Consider the following 18,437-nt stretch of genomic DNA (forward strand, 5'->3'; position numbering starts at 1 on the left):
CTTCAATGAGGCAAAAACTTTGTACAGTGTACACCTATACACTTGATGCCAAACAACTGCAAAAAATTTCATTCGTTTGTTTATTGCGATGTATTAACATCAAATTCGTCACATAATTTTAGTTGGTGTTGACATGGATATAGATGGGTTTTGGCAGAGCAACAGAGGCAAGTTGCTTTCACTTCAAATGATACTCTTAATGATCACAGATCCCTGTGATTGGAATCAAGAGTGTTCTGGCTTGGTTCCAGCATCCGTCCAATACTTATATAATACAGGATTACATGAGAGAAAACATCGGTTAGCATCTCGAAAACGATCGTGAGACCAACCGGACCATGCCAATCTCTGAGATTGTAGGAAACCATTTAGACAATGTGAAGTGGACACCATTCAGGTCGCAAAAATCCACTCCATCTCCACTGATCTAAAAATGTGGCCTTCAATTACTCGTCCAGTGGTCTTATAACAGCTAGGAAGTGTGTGATGGTTCTATTGCTCCTATCCTGTTTTTCAGATACTTTGTAGGAGTGGCATTAATCCCATGCTACGCAGAGGTCAACAAAGACCCGCTCGACAGACCGTACTCAAATTTCGGTAAGACGAAACCTTGGAACACCCAATGTTGTGATGATGGTTATATTTATATGTCCTTTCTTACTACTAAAGATTCTTCCTTACAACTACTTTTGAGCGCGGCAAGGACAACTAGAAATATCATTATAGTTCACTCAAATACGTAAGAATTCAGGGGCTAGCCAAATCTGCCAACTCATATTCGTTGGTCGATAGACTAATATATGTATAAAATTAAAGTTAAGCAAAAGGAATGAGGTTTTCGTCTTAAACTGCTGGAAATTCCATTTCCAGTAGCGGTAAGGAAGTTCGTAAAAAATCCTCTTTTTTCCCTGTCGTACAATAAAATAAAGTGAGACATTATTTTCCAGAATTTGAATTAATGTTTTATTTTCGAATTGTTGAGTTCCTAGAAAGTGTTAAGGGTTGCTTCAGTAACCTAGCCCACTCTATTTTTTTTTTTGGCTCCGAGCACACTTTACACGAAAAAGAATACCTGCCATTACAAGTTAGTCCAGCCTCCTTGCGTTTTTTACAAGAATTTGATATCTTTGGCAAATTAGAGCGTGTCATTTAGTCCTGGAGATGTGCAAGTCGTTTGATTTTCTAACTTGCCGCCCAACTCGAATCCTCTCTGAAAGACTCAAGACTCAAGACTCAAGTTTGGGCAATCTTGCCGAGTTCGAAAAACTCGAAAGTACTAGGATTTGAATCTCGTACCTCGGAGCTAGAGGCTTCGATGTTATGAAGATGCACTCGCCAAAGTGGTGAGCGGAGGCTTATTCTGGGTAACGTCCAAACCTTAACTCATCAGAGGTACGCGCGTTTAAAAAACTCGCCTCTGGGTAGAGACTAAAGTAAAGTAGAGAAAGTGTAGCAAGGGACTTTAGTGTCTAGTTCTGGGTAACATATAACGTCCAATTCTATACTTCACGGTAAATGCGTTCAAAAAAAGGGTCTCTGTGAAGTTTAGCGTAGGATTACAGAGTGGCGACGGTGGCGACATCTGACACAAGAGCAGGATTTCAAACTGGTGACATATGATACGAGCGCACCTTACTGATAGCAGCTGACTGATGACTTCTCGCCATTTCTTGAGAGTTCATTGGGCTACTTTTTAATGCAATGAATGTAATAGCAAACAAAAATAAAACCCATAATATTGAACAAAAACTTTCCTACGGTTTTGAAGAAGCATTTGTAAAAAATAGGAAACATTAAACTATCAAAAATGAGTCCAAAAACAGTTTTTTTAGGCTTCAAAGGATTTCTCATATATGTCAGTGAGTGAAACTGTGACAGGGCATGAAAATGCAATGTTAAATGAACCGTGCCTTTCAAGGACAAATGATTTGAAACTGTCATGTAATCTCTTAGCAAATAGCTATTGAGCCCCAAAAGTTCAAGTGACTTCCCCCAAAATGGTCCTGACGTCATCTTTTTTGCCGCTTTGATTTTTTTCTTTACACCAAGGTTCATAAAAGCATTAAATAAGGACTAAGTCCAAGGTTAACTGACTTGAAAATTGTAATTTAGGTCTTCTAGTACAGTTTTGTTAAAACAACATGGCGCAATGGCTCATTTTACAATTTCCAGGATCTTTGAAATTGGATAAAGAAAAAATGGCTCTAAACCCAAAGGAGACCGAAAACTCTTAAGACACCCTTCCACTGAGATTTTTCATGAGTGGATTCAAGAATTTGATTATGAACTGCATCAATTTTCTAAAAATTAGACCCAATCAAAATGAAACGGTCTCAAGATTAAGCCATACATTAATATATGTCCTGTGCTTTCCAAATCCAAAGAAATCATGTCAAATACTAACCCACAAATATCTGAATTTTCCAATGCGAACACCCGGCCAGTCTCCCTGTCAAGAGCATAGAGTTAAAGCGAAAGAGGGAGACTTGAGCAAGGCCAATTCACAACTCATACACTGTATGGACTAATCAAGATCGCCCCATCATCATTGTGTTATCTCTATCAAAATGAACTTTAGAGTATGATTTTCGTCCACCCATGAGTCCTCATCTGAATCGAAAACAAAACATCAACACTCACAGTTGGCTAGTCACTGTTTCTGCCTGACCGGGTTTCAAGTTGGACATCGCTAAACAATTTGAGACAAATACCGAATACGAATCCAACTCGCAATTCATCCTAAGCGCCAGCTTTGACACCATTTCTGTCTTTGCGTACGGAAATGTTTTCTATGCTCTTCTGACACACACCCTACTGAACTAAAGGACCACTACCTACTATGTACAGTATACTACATACTCTTTAGAGAAGAGAAAGAGAGAGAAAGAGCTGTGAGGCAAGAGGCATAGAGCGATTTCTCAAAATTGACTCAGCAACCTTCTTGTGCGCCTCCTAGCCAGATTGCTGTAGTCTTTTGTGTATTACCTGCCAACAAAACACGGCAGAGGAGCCCATCGGAGGATGAGCCGTGGATTGTGATCGTGTGCGGATAATCTGGACTCCAAGATGCGGATCCGGCGAACCAATGCTCTGTTGGGAGCTCTCTTGGTCATTGGGCTCACTTTCATGATGTACTTGGTGATGGATACCATCAACCTTCAATTGGATGATGTGGAACTGCAGAAGGTAATGAATAAATCAGGTGTGAGGTATTTGATATGCTGAATGCTGAATGATTCTTGTTCCAGCTGGAATTGGGTTCTTTGGAGGGCAAGTTGAAGAGCTTAGAGAATGATCTGCTCTTCAACCAGAAGACCATCCATCAAATCAAGGAGACTGTCAAAGAGATCCGGCAAGAGCAATCTCAGATTCGAGAGCAAGCCAAGACCATTCGTTCCAAAGGCCAGTCCGCAGTGAATAAGACGTTTGCATCCATATTCAAGGCCGACTACGAGTTCGCCCAAAACCAGCCCAATACGTGCGATATTCGCATGGCTGATGTCTACCAGGAATTGACCTTTGACAATCCAGATGGCGGGGTTTGGAAACAGGGTTGGGACATCCAGTATGATCCTATTGGGGCTCGAGATCCGGCACAAAAGCTGCAGGTGATCATTATGCCACACTCTCATAATGATCCCGGATGGATCAAGACCTTTGAAAAGTATTACTTGGACCAGACCAAGCATATCTTTGATAACATGGTGCCCAAGTTATTGGCCAATCCGAAACGGAAGTTCATCTGGGCCGAGATCTCGTATTTGTCCATGTGGTGGCCCAGTCAGACATCGGAAACGCGGAATAACTTCAAAAAGCTACTTAACAACGGGCAACTCGAAATCGTCACGGGTGGGTGGGTCATGAATGATGAGGCCAACACCCACTACACCGCCATCATTGAACAACTCATCACCGGTCACGAGTGGCTTAAACTGAACTTGGATGGATACAAACCCAAGTGAGTTTGGTAAAGTCTGAAAAATCTGGCCCTCGAACCCAGTTGACGGCTTTGTTCAACCTTGTTTTAGCAATGGATGGGCTATTGACCCCTTTGGATATACACCGACCATGGCCTACTTGTTGAAGAGGATTGGCTTCGACGGCATGCTCATCCAAAGGACTCATTATTCCGTGAAAAAGCACTTTGCTCACAGTCAAGATTTGGAGTTCATGTGGAGACAACATTGGGGTAAGTTCGGGCAGGTTCGTCGGTTGCTTTTGGAGGAAGATGATACAATACTTGTTCGTCCAATTTTCAGATCACGAAGACACCACCGATATGATGACCCACATGATGCCGTTCTACAGTTACGATATTCCCCATACTTGCGGCCCGGACCCCAAGATTTGCTGTCAATTCGACTTTGACCGACTCCCCGGAGGAATTGCGGGCTGTCCATGGAGAATCCCACCCAAACCAATCACCGACGCCAACGTGGCAGAGAGGTGATTAATTCACATCCATATCTACTTACGCTTAACTTCAAGGAGACTTGCAGTAACGAACCAAAAATGTCTATCTAGATCGCGAACATTGTTGGACCAATATCGGAAGAAGGCCTCGCTTTACAAGAGCAACGTGGTTCTCATTCCTTTGGGCGACGATTTCCGATATGACACGGCTCGAGAATGGGATCGGCAATTCGAAAACTACGAAAAGATCATTGACTACATCAATCAAACGCCCGAGCTTAATGCTGAGGTACAATTCGGCACCCTGGAAGATTATTTTAGTGCCTTGAGAGACGCCTCCAAGGCCAAAACCGGCACTGAAACGGGCTTGCTCAAATCTCTCTCGGGTGATTTCTTTACCTACGCCGACCGAGATGATCATTATTGGTCGGGATATTTCACGTCCAGACCTTTTTACAAGAACTTGGACCGAGTCTTGGCTGGATGGTTGAGGTGAGATCAAATCTGGAAGGTGACCGGGAAAAAAATGTTGAGAGCTAGTGATAAATATTCATGTATGTTACGGTTTTAGGTCTGCGGAAATCCTGTATTCCATCATGTGGGCAGAGATGGAGTACGTGGGTTCGGATGTGATGGCCGTGGCTGAGCCGTTAATGGAGAATCTCATGATTGGCCGTCAAAGTTTGGCCTTGTTTCAACATCACGATGGAATCACGGGCACGGCCAAAAACCACGTGGTCGACGATTATGGCGCAAGGTACTTTCACGATCAATCTTGAGAGAAGAACTGGTGGACTTTTTAATCGGGTGTTACTCTTAATTTCCTCTTAATCCAGGATGTTGCAAAGCATTCAAGGATTGCAAGAGGTCATTGCTGGGGCCGCTCACTATCTCCTGACTCCCTCAAAATCGTTCTACAAGGCTCCCGACAAAGATTCGATCTTCTTTGATCTGGACGAGAATAGAGCCAGCCATTCTTCGGAAGCAACTCCGAGCATCCTGCAAATTGGAAGCCAGCAGGAAAAGTCCAAAGTGGTGATTTTCAACTCACACGCCCGGCGAAGGTAAAAACAGCCTTTGATAAAGTATCATGCGTTCCAAACTAACAACACCTTTGACCTTTCCATTGAAGGAGCGAAATTGTGTCCATCAGAGTATCTTTACCCAATATAAGAGTCTATAAAGTGACCAACATTGAGGGTGAGGACGAGGAAGAACCGATTCCTTGTCAACTCTCGCCGGTATTTGACGATCAAGGTCAAATCTTGAACTCTGAATACCAACTGACCTTCTTGGCCCAAGTCAAAGGTCTCGGTCTTCATAGCTACTATATTCAGCAGCTTCGACAAGAGGATGGGAGAAACACGTAAGAATAGCAATTTTGAAACGAATCCGATGATATTGAATAGACCCATTTGCATGCAGCGACATGGATGTGGCCACCATTCGTATCCATAACTCGGCCAAACACCCATTCCAAGTGGCTCCGTTTTCGGAGGTATCCGTCCTTCAACAAGGAGAGCCTTTTGACCTTCAGAACGGCTACGTCCAGGCCCACTTTGATGCTAATGGCATCTTGCAAGCTTGGACCAATTTAGACGAGAAGCAAAAGTCCGAGATGAAGCTGGACTTTATCATTTACGGCACGAGAAAAAGTGGGGACAAGTCCGGAGCCTATCTCTTCTTACCCGACGGACCATCCAAGGTCATGAAAGTGGAAAGTCCGGTGGTTAGGGTGATCCAAGGGAAGATTCTGTCCTACGTGGAGGTGTTCTTGCCCTTTTGTCGTCATATCGTGGCCTTGAAGTCGTCGCCAGGTATGTTTGGAGGGCTGAAAACTGTTGAATTGTTAGTGCCATTTGACCTCAAATGATGCTTTAGGCGAGGATGGAACGGGTCTCCAGATTGAGAACCATGTGGATATTGCTCGGTACAACAACTTCGAGATTGCCATGCGTCTCTCGTCGGATATCAAATCCGGCCAAGAGTTCTTGACCGATTTGAATGGGTTCCAAATGATGCGTCGTCAACGAATGGACAAGATCCCTCTTCAAGCGAATTTCTATCCAGTCGCTTCCATGGCCTACATTGAGGATGAAACAAGGTAAGCACGGGCAGACGAGTAATGGTCCGGAACTGATCATCCGGCCGTTACTCCTAGTTTTATTTTTTATCATCATCATTATTTAGCGGTTTTCTGGCAATGGAAAAAGACACATCTGTATTCATACTGTAACATGGATTGGACGTTTTGAGTGTAATTGGCCTTGACGCCGGTTTTCTCCTTGAGAAACTCGAATCCCGAGCTTTGAATGGCTCCTTTGACGATATCATAACTGGGCTCAATACTGAACTCGCCGGGAATGTCCGAGAAATGGTACAAAAGTGGTCCAAGGTTGATCCACCGTCCCCCGGGCTTCAGGATCTTGTGAATGAGCTCAATAAAATCGAGAATGTTGTTGGCACAGTCCAAGAAAAAGCACGTGGCCACGCAATCTTGACTCTCTCGATATTCAGGGTCGCTGTACACGTCCAAAAAGTCCCCAGCCGTCATGGAGAAGTTCACTTCATCGGGGATTTCATTGGGGTTCACATCCGGAAAGCTCACGGCCTGACCCATGTCTTGCATGCTCATGTTATTGGTGAAATTATGGATCCACGGGTAAATGGTGTAGCACTCCACGGTTCGGCATTTGTTCAACACAAAATTGGAGGCGAACAGCATGAACAAGCTGAACTCGTTGCCTTGACAGTCGAAGCCAGCTTGCGCAATATCAAAGGCTAGACGACCCAGCCCAGCGCCAGGCACCAAGATCTTGACCCCGCGCTTCTCGGGAAAGGCCTCTTGGAGCTCTTCAATGATGGGCATATAGGCCTGTTGTCGCTCCTTAGCCCCTTCCTGGCTCCAATCCCGCGCGAACTGCTTCAATGTGGAGTGAATCTTCTCGATATCTTCGGGACGAGTGGATACCTGCGAAGATTTCCCCCTGGGGACCAGCTCCGGATCAGGATCCACATTTAAGAACATGGACGCCGCATCCGCAATCATCTCCGTGATGACCTGATGGTTTTGATCGATCAACTCGGCCAAACGGTCGAGCTGAGATGGGTAGGCTAATTGGGTGAGCAGGGCGTGTTGATGGGCGGGGAGTTGACTAAAATGATGACGGGTCCGACTTAGTCGGGTCATTGAGTCGTTCTTGTAAGCCTGAAGGGCATTGAGGATTCGCTTGAAATGGGCCTTCTCCTCTTCTTCCGTGTTGGTACGGCAGGTTCGCTGGTCCACATCCATGGCTAAAGGTCGGAGGGCGTGGGGCTCAAGGTTGATTCTTGGTACATGGACCAGAGTGTGAGCGGCCTTTTTTCGCTCTGAGCCGAAGGTCTACACACAGACTTAGGGTTCTGTGAATGGAATCAGCTGAATGTGGCAAGACTCGCAACCTCCTACTGATATGGGATGGGTTGCAACTAGAACCGTTGCCAATGATAAAGAGTCAGATCGACATTTTTCCCCATCCTATGTGTGAGGAAAATTCAGAAGCTCATGTGCAGTTCCTTGAATATTTCAAATTTGATTCCATCGACCTTGTGTCAAAAATGGCTGTTCATTCTGTTTATGGCAGTGGGAACTTATTTCAGAAGGAAGATCTGTTGGACAGTGGACACGAAAATGTATTTTGGAACGAAGTTTTGTCAAAAATGTTAATACATAATAGATATGATAAAAAATAATCACTGAATGTACTTAAGATATCTGTAATTAATTAGTTAGTTATAGATTACTAGGTGATGAAAGTATTTGATTTTACAGGTTTCACTTTGTTAAGAAGCGCCCATGTTGAATGTCTGACCAAAGCGTGTAGTCTGTTGTCACATAATCGCGGAAGACCCATGAAGGCTGCCAAAACATTGCTCGGATCATCATCTGTGATGAAAGTATGGACGGTCTAATTAAAAACTCTTTTTTTTCAGCCGAATGACCCTGATTTCAGCCCAACCTTTGGGCGGTTCTTCAATGGCCCCTGGTCAGATCGAGATCATGTTGGACCGTCGTCTCATGCAGGACGACAACCGAGGACTCTTCCAAGGCGTGACGGACAATCACGTCACGCCCCACGTGTTCTATCTTCTTTTAGAGAGGAAGCTTGGGAATTGCCAGGTATGCTCTAAAAGCTAAAGGCATCTATTGAGCTTGTGATCAAACTTTCAACATGCTTTTAGGATGAGGCTAAAGATCCTCAGGCTTCTTACCCGTCGCTTTTAGCCTCGCAGATGCGGCATACGTTACTGAATCCCATGAAACGCCTTTTGTGGGTCGGAAAGAACCATGCGATTGACGGCTTCTCCAAATCATACGAACCTCTAGAAAAAGACATTCCCTGCGATATTCATGTTGTGAATCTGCGGACTATGCAGAAGACGGCCATCAAAACGGAACCGGGCGACGAAAGTGCCCTCATAGTTCATCGGCAAGGATTCAATGGGTGTTATAAACCAGTGGGGATGACTTGTTCAACAAACGGTGGAAAGGTACGTAACTTGAGTTTGACCCAAATTTGTGCTTGAATACACCTTTTGACTGGATTGCTTGAACATTTCAGATCAGTTTGGAAGAACTGTTCCCAGAGTTGTACAGCTCGTCGGTGAATCAAATGTCCTTGTCACTTTTGTACGATGGGTTGAAGGTGGAGAAGGGTTTCACGGTTTCCATCAAGCCCATGGAAATATATTCCTTCCTCTTAAAGCGATGAAAAAGTACTTTGCCAGAGAATTAGCCCCAAAAGCACAAGGAACCAGCGTGAACGATGGATAATTGTTAATACATGTTAATTTTGTTATACAATACAGCTGTGATATTTTTCCCCACGATTTTCATCCTGGTTACGTTCATTGGCTTAACAAGTGTTAAAAGGCAATTGATCAGAGTATGATGTTTCAGTTCTAAAACCAAGTGATTGAGCCTGGTTGTATCATGCGAACAAATTGGATCCTCAGGCTGGTGATTGGTGTGGCTTGTCTGGTCGGATTAAAACACACCATACCGTCACATGTTGATATTTATTGGGTACAGCGCTTTCGAGGGCCTCAACCAAAGAGGATCTTCTTCATCGAAACAAATCCAGAAACGACTCACGTCAGTTTAATGGCTCATTGTGCGGTTGAAAGTGCAGCGAGAAAAAATCCAGATTTTCTCGTCACTTTCATCATCGACCAGAGATGTCGCAACATGAAAATGGGTTGGTATATGGTAGCTGGTAGATGAGTACATGGGTTTAAGAAGAATATCGGTCTTGAAAGCACTAAACAAATCATTCATAATTCACATTCTGATTTCATACTAAAGCATGAGACAACTTAAATGCCTTTTTTGTTCTAATGAATAATTATACCCATGCGGAGACGGTAAAGTTCTGTTCTAATTTCTTTTTTTCAATCTAATCCTAAGATACGCTTAGATTTGCACACTCGGGCCAACCGAAAATCAATCTTACAGGGTCGACCATGGGCTTAAACAACATAGAGTACATGGTATTGAATACCACAGAGATATTCGCGAATTCCATCCTGAGCAACATTGCGGCCAAAATTGATAACGCCACAAATCATCAATTGTACACAGTCAGTGACTTATTGCGAATGGTCCTTTTATACCACTTGGGAGGGGCTTACTTTGACTATGATGTCATTTCCATTCGAGCCATTCCCCAACAGTTTTCAAATTTCGCGCCAATGATCAGAGCCAAGGAAAAATGGTGGCTAACCTCTTGCTTGCTCAGATTTTATCAGCCTCAAAATCAGTTATTGGCCAATATTCTGAAGGAAGTGGTACGAGTATTAGATACAGAATAGATTTTCTTTCATCCATGTTTAATCGATTCCAACGTTTTTTAATCAACTCAGCCTCTGGTCATTGACACCGCCAAAAGAGGTGAATTGGATTTCAAGCTAGTAACCAGGGTGGCGGAAAGATTTTGTCATCTCACGAATTCAACTCTTGGTGGAAAGTATTTTCAGTGTCCAAGGGAATTTCAATTTCATTCCTTAACATCTAAGAGCGGATTCATGGGGCAAGGACTATGGTGGTGTCGCTTGAAGCAATTGCGACAATTTACAGGCAAGTCAAACGATTTTCATACTGTTTACCGTGGTCACAACGGTCGATGCCTATTTCTGATTTCCCGCTTGTTTCCGTTTCGATTTAACTCACAAAGGGACTCCAATCCGAGGAGTCGTTATCAATTATCAATTAACATATTATCTGACACTTCGTTTCCAGAGAACCATTCGAATTTTAAGAATTTATTTACCATACACTTCAACGATTTCAAAAATGTGTTCCACAACAATGCTTCCTACTTACTGGGTTTAGATGATTTGTCTTATATTATGAGATCCCACTGCCCTGCCACTTATAACCACATTCGACGGATTTCGTATTAGATGTCAAGTTTATTAGTATGCAGTACATTACAATGAATCACAAGACAAACATATTCAATATCACAGCATGTTGAAATATTTTTAATTGCAAAGATTTCCCGGATTTTTCTTCTGAAGGAATCTGTTCACTTTTAAGGCCAAGCATATCTCACATTCTTACAATGCGATCGCATGCCTTGATCGTGCCCGGAAACAAATGACAATGGATGGATAAAAACCTTGTGGGGTCTTTTGCCTCGGACAAGCCCCCAATTTGTACAATATTCTGTTCTTGATCAGAATAAGTGGAATAGCTGAATGAAATCTAAAATAAAATCAAAATTGCATTGATGTCACAAGTCGCTAAACTCTTATTTCCTGGCAATTACGTACCTGATCCGAAAACGACTCTTGGGGAATGAGTTTGAGGGCCTCGAGATGTGAGTGAAACTTTGGAACTGGGGTAAGTCGGGTTTTGAAGAGATGTTCAATGATATATCCCACGGTCACGTCATCCGGTAATCGGATGGACTCGCCCGTTGCTACGAAAGCATTATCCCTCACTTTGGGTAGTATTTTTTCCACCAAAGGTCGACTAAGGCAAAATCCGGCACCTCCTGTTGCGAACCAGAAGGATACTTTTTTCTTGCTTACATTCTGAAAACCATAAAACTGTTTTAGTTTTACGAGATCAAATCTTGTTTCCGGTTTTAAGATAAGTCTCGTAGTTCATTCCAGCAAGGGACACTACAATCTATTTACTTTTGCACTCGCAGAAAGTTGGTACAGTACTTTAGTGAAATTTGCGTCGAAAAAAATATACTTATAATCAATTGTTGGTTAGCACTGAAATGGCTTCTTACTTTGCGTTGATCTTGGATGTGATCCAGAACATTGATTGGTTCTGGGATCGAAGTCTTCCCCAGGTAGAGTTCGTCTTCAGGGTTGAAGTGCTGGAGCATTTTGACCAAAGCGGGGATATTCACGTAATTATCGTCATCGAAATGGCAAAACCATCTGAAATGAGAAACGTGTTTGTTTAGTTTGAATGAGACATCTCGGATTGGGATCACTTTTGTTTTTCACGGTCTCTGTACTTTTCTCAATAGAGGGCACAAATCTTCCTCCAAGGTGGAAAGTCGTTAAGATCAAACTGTCAGATAATCGTAATTAGAGGCGAGATTTAGGGAACATGCTTCCAACGGAGCCATAAGCGGACCCGGGACCTCAGGAAGTTTCTCTCCCGTTCAATTGAGGGATGGAAAAGAATTTCAAGCACAGAGCCTCAATCAAGCATCCTGGGGGTTCCTATCCTCCCCTTAGCCTAATCATTTTGGAGTGGCTAGATGGACCCCTCCTTTAATTTCCCCATTTCTGCACTCAATTTAACGTGGAATGCAAGTTGATATTTAATCACCAACCAAACAGGCCGATGAGCTAACCACTAGCCCCTAGCCCCTACATCCTTACAAGTGGATCTCTAGAGTGTGGACTTTGAAAACATATTGGGTTCTACAATCCAACTGCGAGGGGACGTTTGAGAGAATGGGGTGAAAAGGACTCGACAAGAGTGATGGTCTAGTGGAATGGTCAGTTCGCTTTCCCTGCAAAGCAGCAGGGGTGCCCAAAAGTCCATGAATCTAATCTAGGTGTCTATTGTACCCAGCCTAAAAGAACCAAAGGTGCTGGCGACCAGGGTTGTTGTGTAGGGCATGCTAGAGCGCTTTAGGCCACGATAGTGGTGTCATTTCTTGGACAAGGGATCGACGATCGAGTGGTTTTACGCGCCAAGCAATGACTTTGTGTTTTGGAGGTTTGCTGATTTCATCAGGTGGTACATCCCAACCTTATATGAATGGAAATGGTAAGTTTATAATAACAATAACAATCAATCTTTATTGTGACTCTTGGTAATGGTAAGTTACTTATGTACAATTTTTACTTGTAATACTCTTAATACAAGCGCAACTCTTTTTGCGTTACTCTTTTTGTAGGGTGTCAAAACATCTTTGCTCGTCATCGCAAAACGCTACTTTCATGGATTAAGTTCTTTGGCGTACATCTATCCCCAAATTGGAGAGCCACCAAGTTAGAGTGAGAAGTTGTTTTCTTCCCTGCCCCCATCTCATTTGCCTTCAAAACCAAGGCAAAAGATCTCGAGCAACCTTTTAGATTTCAGATTACAACAGATCCATAACTCATGACTCGAGCGATTTCGCTCTCCTTCATGTCAGATGGAATCGCTCTCATTTTTTGTCGCCCTATCACAACAATGCCACTTTTTGCGGTCCTTCATTTCTCTCTCGACTCGATTACGCTTTCAACTTTGCACTTGCCATTTGAAAATGAAAAAAGGACAGACCACGTGTCCCATAATTTGCCTGATATTAATATTTCGCTCATGTCCCTAACAGCATATGGCGGAGGTGTTTTTTACTCCGTGTTTTGATTTAAGGGCAGACATTCGTTCCTCATTGATCTGGCAGCGAGCGATTCATGGGGATGTAATAAACTCTTTTTTGAATCTGTAGGGTGCCATCCAAAGAACCGCGTGACTAGCTATCATTACATGTAATAACTAAAGCGATCAACTCGCTGATTTGAGATCGAAAGAGGAGAGCTCTGTTCTTCGGAAATTCGCCTTCCAGATCCGAGCTCTAGGATGCATGCTTCTGGGCAAATCTTAAACGTTCTTCTACACACACCATGTATCGTATAATCGTGGTCCAAACCCTGGCATTCTTTTTGGGAGGGGTGCCAAGAACAAGGAGAAGACGATTGCCTTGGTGGCAGGTTGGAACTGGTAGTAAAATGAAGATAGAGAGCGAGACACAGAGAGACAGGGAGAGAGAGAGCCCTACCATTATTTCTAATGATTGCTTTGCTTCTACAACCTTTTTCTTCCGTACGCTCGCTCCAAGCAATCATAACTCTTTGGGCGTCTCGTGTCATCCATGAAGGATGACTCCATTCCTGGGCAGACCGGTGCCTCTTTTTGAGTTTTAATTTTTTCAATTTTTATCCTGCTGAACGATTTTGTCGTTCAAAGTCAAAAGAAATATTTTTTTTTGTTTTGTCGCAAAATCATGATTTTTTTATACCAAAGCAACCACTAAATTAGTAAGCATAAGAGGTTTTCTATATCGGTTTGGTTATCTCAGCTTGAACCAGGCACGTTTCGTTCACGTTGGTGGCTTCAGGGCAAGGTGCTATTGCTCTGATTGGAATGAAGATTGTAGGGATGCTTCAGAGCAGAACAGCATAGACCAACGACCATNCTTCCGTACGCTCGCTCCAAGCAATCATAACTCTTTGGGCGTCTCGTGTCATCCATGAAGGATGACTCCATTCCTGGGCAGACCGGTGCCTCTTTGTGAGTTTTAATTTTTTCCATTTTTATCCTGCTGAACGATTTTGTCGTTCAAAGTCAAAAGAATTTTTTTTTTTATGTTTTGTCGCAAAATCATGATTTTTTTTTATGCCAAAGCAACCACTAGATTATTAAGCATAAGAGGTTTTCTATATCGGTTTGGTTATCTCAGATCGTTGTAAAAAAAGCTCTGCAATGGTCGAACCAGACGTAGCAAAACATTCAAGTATATGCCTGATGGGGATATTCTACTGTGCTAGGCATGAGCTCAGCTTGAACCAGGCACGTTTTTTTCACGTTGGTGGCTTCAGGGCAAGGTGCTATTGCTCTGATTGGAATGAAGATTGTAGGGATGCTTCAGAGCAGAACAGCATAGACCAACGACCATCATCTCTGGACCACTGAGAGCTCAAGAAAACACCGCCTATAATTACCATCGCCCATCGTCTTGCCTTTGTTTCTCCAAGTTTAATCCCCAAAACAGGCTCCAGGAGCAGCTCAAAGTCTATGGTAATATTGGGGAAGGGGAAGAAGTAAAAACGAACTAGCTCTTCTCGAGATGAAAATGGTTCGTGTTCAAGATCATGGAGGAAGACCAATTATTGCCGGGCAATTGAGAATGCATTTAACCCGTTTACCAAATGGGACTTTCCATGAATAAATTAGGCGGCCTAGACAGCGACGCTCACGCCCCTGGTGAGTGGATTGGGCATCACTAAAGAGTTCGTCCCGTTCGTCCTCTTACCTCTTGTCCGGAGTGCTGGCAAACGCCATGATTTCCGCGGCCATTTTGCAACAAAGTGAAGATCGATTGTGGGAAGAGGAGCATTTCGTATTGATCAAGTGACCCGATTGGACCCGCTTGGCAACCCTCAAATCATCATCATCCGTGAAGAACCAAATCTGGAGAGAAAAAGACACAGAGAAAGATGCTTTAAAAATTGCTCTTTTGTTTGCTCGACGTCAAAATTTGAGATGCCCGGGGCGGAAAAAAACCGTCCTAGGATTTTAGGATTTTATTTTCAATCTCACCCAAAGCAAACACTTCACGCTCGACCCCCTATGAAGACCAAGAAAACAACATGGCATTTTGATCCGTGGTAACAGCCGTCATTCTCCATATAATTTAGAGCCTCCTAGATGGGAATTACAACCACACAGGGGGAAGGAAAATAAGTTACAAAAGTAAAAGAAAAAAGAGGAGCCAGACTATTTTTCATTTCAAAATCACTGTCCCAAAAACGAAGAAATGGAGATCGATGACCTAAGTCAAGTGACAATAATTCCTCTCGTTTTTGTTCGACTCGGATTTTCCGTCCCATTTGTCATCCCCCCCTTGAACTTCATTTCAAGTCTCTGAGGTCTGAACACTGAATCGCATTCTTGGCATGTTGGGAATGCATTTCCCGAGTCTTTCTCATGGCTTGAGAACTTAAGGGATACAAGTCAATAACATCAAAAAGTCACTCGCAGATCAAATCGGAAACGCAAGAAACCTCACTTTACATTCAATGGGGTTGGCTAGCAAAGTTCGTTCGTCGGACTTGATATCCCCACTTTCCCATTGGTCTACGAAAAAGTCATTTCTTAGACTATCAATATTGAAATGAATGGCTAGGTTCAACAATTGCAAAAAGACTGTCAACATTTTCTAGGCGCAGCATGAAAACAAAAAAAGCCCTCCGAAACCATTTCTGTGCCCACAGCTCACTGGTTGGAGCTAACAGGTGTGTGTCAGTGGCCCTGACACCAGCAAACGAGACATCAATCGCCGGCCCCCTCCTCAAGTCACTTTTAGGGACTCACTACAAAGCCACCGACCTCAAGCCCATATTATTTATCATGAACCATTCATTTCATTCCTAATGAAGAGAATATCCTCCGCCGGAGGGCAACGCTTCTCAATCGTTGGTCTCGAGTACAGTACGCTCCCTGTCAAAAGGGCTCTTTCACAACTCTCGGGCCGGATATGAAGCTCAAAATTAAGTTTTCATGAGAAATGACGTTAAAGCCCAACAAGCAAGGCTTTCTTTGGTGGGCTAGTGCAAGCCCCTCAATTCATATCGTGAGTTCATTCCCCAAAAACAAAAACGCGAATGCCAACAACGTGTCAAATATAAGAGCAGAGAGAAAACGAAGTTCTTTTTTATATACGAGAGGAATACGTTTCGTCAAGTGGGCTTAGTCAGAAAAACTCGAGACCACTTCTGCTCCAGATGTTGAATATTTGGCCAGTCCAAACGCTGTAGAGGGAAGGATAGAAGTGCCAGGAATGTCAAGGGTTGGCAGAGAGAAGGGTTGGGTTGTTGGAGGCTTTTGTGTTTGGAGATTTGTTAATCAAACAAATGGAATTGATGTATTGGAAACCGGGAACAGAGAGTGGAGAAAATCAGTTGGACACCATTCCCACAATATTTATTTCCAGTTAGGGTCTTTAAATAACCGTCAATGTTTACGTACACTCCGAGTTCAGAAAAAGAAAGCCGATCAATTGATGAACACCTCAAAGCTACGAAAATGTCTACGTACGATCGCTAGGGGACAAGTGATCCGTTTAGTTTATGATGACAAGTCGCTGATTTGGTCCCTCACCCCAAAAAGCCACATAACAATCCCAGAGAAGGGTGCATAACATGAAAAAGCCTTGCCACTGGCATCTGAATATTAGATGCCAATCCGAGTTTGTGACGACAGTTATGTTGTCATAACTTTCCAACAGATTCCGTTTCTTTATTTGAAATGACTCTGGATCTACTTAACAATATGTATTGGTGCCCATGAACTCCAAAGGTCTCATTAGGCGTCCATTGTATTTGGGGGAGAAGAGAAGCGTTCATTTTGTGGGGGAGGGAAAATCGAGGGTGACGCTGTAAGGCCGCAAGGAGACAAAAAACAGTTGATAAATCGCTACAACGTGTCACAGATCCAATTAGCCGGGTGCTTCCCGATTCTAGCCCACTAACCAGATCAAATAATCGCTCAGGATCGCTTCGAGTCACATACATAATCGAAGACGGTATCGTGATTATGATGGATCTGTCTACCTCATCAAATGAACATTGGATCGAGACCAAACGCAACGGATTCACTTCTCGCTCATCCCATAAAAGTGTCCAAAGCTAATTCCACCCCATCGTCACTCGACTCTCCCTCTCTCCCTCTCTCTCTCTCTCCCTCTTTCTTTCTCTGGACCTCGCTCCTATTTTCTAACCCCTTTTTCTGGGCGATTGCTGTGTGCGTTTCTTTTTGCCCCTGGTCAATGTCCCGGTTAATTGTTATTTTTGAACGGGTCAAACTCAGATTCTGGTCAATTCAGGAGTTGATCACATTGATTAGGGGGTATACATAGAGGATATGAGCACCCGGATTTGGGCCAATGGAGTGGTTGATTGCTCGGAAGTTTGAAAATATTGGTAAGCCAAGGAAGAATTACAGTGGACGAGCTACTACATGCAGCATCTAATCTAAACACCATTTGTTTTGGAGCACCCCGTTGTTTGGAGGAGAGTGAACCGAGTGAACCCCAGGGATCGATGAAATTCGATCCTGACCACTCACTCCATCCCTAAAGTTTCTACCATTGAACAACAACCCCAGATCCCTTGGCCTCTCTCTCTCTCTGGCTCAGCACCTCATTTTCAACATCTCAACACCGCTATTATGCACAACAAAACCGTGTTTGGATTGAGCTACTCCTCTTACCTGATCTTTGGCCAAGGTGTGCCAAGTTTTCAGGATCACATCCAACCGAGAACGGTGGAATCGTTTGGAGGTTTTCACTGAGATGAACACATCCTTGAGGGAGGTTGGGAAGCTCGGAGCCGTCAGACTTCTTTTCCGAAGGTTGTGGTCAAGGAGCTTCAGCTTGTGTTGTCGCCAAATCATGCGAAAGGAATGTGTTGAAGGTTGAGGGGAGTGGGACCTGAGCAGTAACACGCCCACCACAGCCAGGGTCAAACCTGCGGTGATGGCAATCACGATATGTTTCATTAGGACCTTCATGATGGCCTTGCTCCGTCACTCCATTGTCCAAGAATCTCGGGACACTAGTCCTCCTAATACTCTTTGGAAGCTCAAACCAAACTGAAAGAAAGAGCATCGGATGAGAAAAGGGACGAGAGCGCTTGCCGGGAGAAGTTGGGAGCTCCCTCGTGGTTGGTAAATGAGAGCGCGAAGAAAAAGAAGATTGCTAGCTTTTGTTGGGAATGGTTGTGATATGGTTGTTCATATATTT

The 18,437-nt window shown here is 43.6% G+C and overlaps 4 protein-coding genes across 5 annotated transcripts; 2 read left to right on the plus strand and 2 right to left on the minus strand.

Annotated features, from left to right (window-relative positions):
• Window positions 1–2,636: 2,636 nt before the first annotated feature.
• On the plus strand, window positions 2,637–9,282 carry LOC131889120 (alpha-mannosidase 2-like). Its single transcript, XM_059238132.1, has 13 exons — window positions 2,637–3,186; window positions 3,249–3,958; window positions 4,029–4,189; window positions 4,260–4,446; window positions 4,525–4,905; window positions 4,985–5,170; window positions 5,250–5,477; window positions 5,546–5,779; window positions 5,839–6,230; window positions 6,295–6,517; window positions 8,386–8,572; window positions 8,635–8,943; window positions 9,015–9,282. Exons 1-13 carry the CDS (start codon window positions 3,067–3,069, stop codon window positions 9,162–9,164), a joined length of 3,468 nt encoding a protein of 1,155 aa, XP_059094115.1. The 5' UTR covers window positions 2,637–3,066; the 3' UTR covers window positions 9,165–9,282.
• On the minus strand, window positions 6,621–7,851 carry LOC131889129 (carnosine N-methyltransferase-like; the record flags this gene model as incomplete). Its single annotated transcript, XM_059238142.1, is given in 1 exon segment — window positions 6,621–7,851. A coding segment is annotated over 1 exon segment (1,085 nt), but the record flags the coding sequence as incomplete, so codon positions are not given.
• A 51-nt stretch (window positions 9,283–9,333) lies between the features above and the next one.
• LOC131889153 (alpha-1,4-N-acetylglucosaminyltransferase-like) lies at window positions 9,334–10,854 on the plus strand. Of its 2 annotated transcripts, XM_059238178.1 has the most exons (4): window positions 9,334–9,650; window positions 9,908–10,239; window positions 10,315–10,528; window positions 10,691–10,854. In XM_059238178.1, the coding sequence occupies exons 1-4, from the start codon at window positions 9,386–9,388 to the stop codon at window positions 10,852–10,854; spliced, it is 975 nt and encodes a 324-aa protein (XP_059094161.1). In that variant the 5' UTR covers window positions 9,334–9,385. The 2 variants fall into 2 exon arrangements, with proteins under 2 accessions (XP_059094161.1, XP_059094171.1); XM_059238188.1 differs by lacking the exon at window positions 9,334–9,650 and having other exon boundaries at window positions 9,657–10,239.
• Window positions 10,855–10,998: 144 nt separating this feature from the next.
• Window positions 10,999–18,294, minus strand: LOC131889136 (fringe glycosyltransferase-like). Its single transcript, XM_059238155.1, has 5 exons — window positions 17,906–18,294; window positions 14,949–15,106; window positions 11,697–11,850; window positions 11,227–11,490; window positions 10,999–11,158 (listed from the first exon to the last, which is right to left on the minus strand). The coding sequence occupies exons 1-5, from the start codon at window positions 18,203–18,205 to the stop codon at window positions 11,003–11,005; spliced, it is 1,032 nt and encodes a 343-aa protein (XP_059094138.1). The 5' UTR covers window positions 18,206–18,294; the 3' UTR covers window positions 10,999–11,002.
• Window positions 18,295–18,437: the final 143 nt, after the last annotated feature.

The sequence above is a fragment of the Tigriopus californicus genome, chromosome 1 (assembly GCF_007210705.1).
Source record: "Tigriopus californicus strain San Diego chromosome 1, Tcal_SD_v2.1, whole genome shotgun sequence".
Taxonomy (NCBI): domain Eukaryota; kingdom Metazoa; phylum Arthropoda; class Copepoda; order Harpacticoida; family Harpacticidae; genus Tigriopus; species Tigriopus californicus.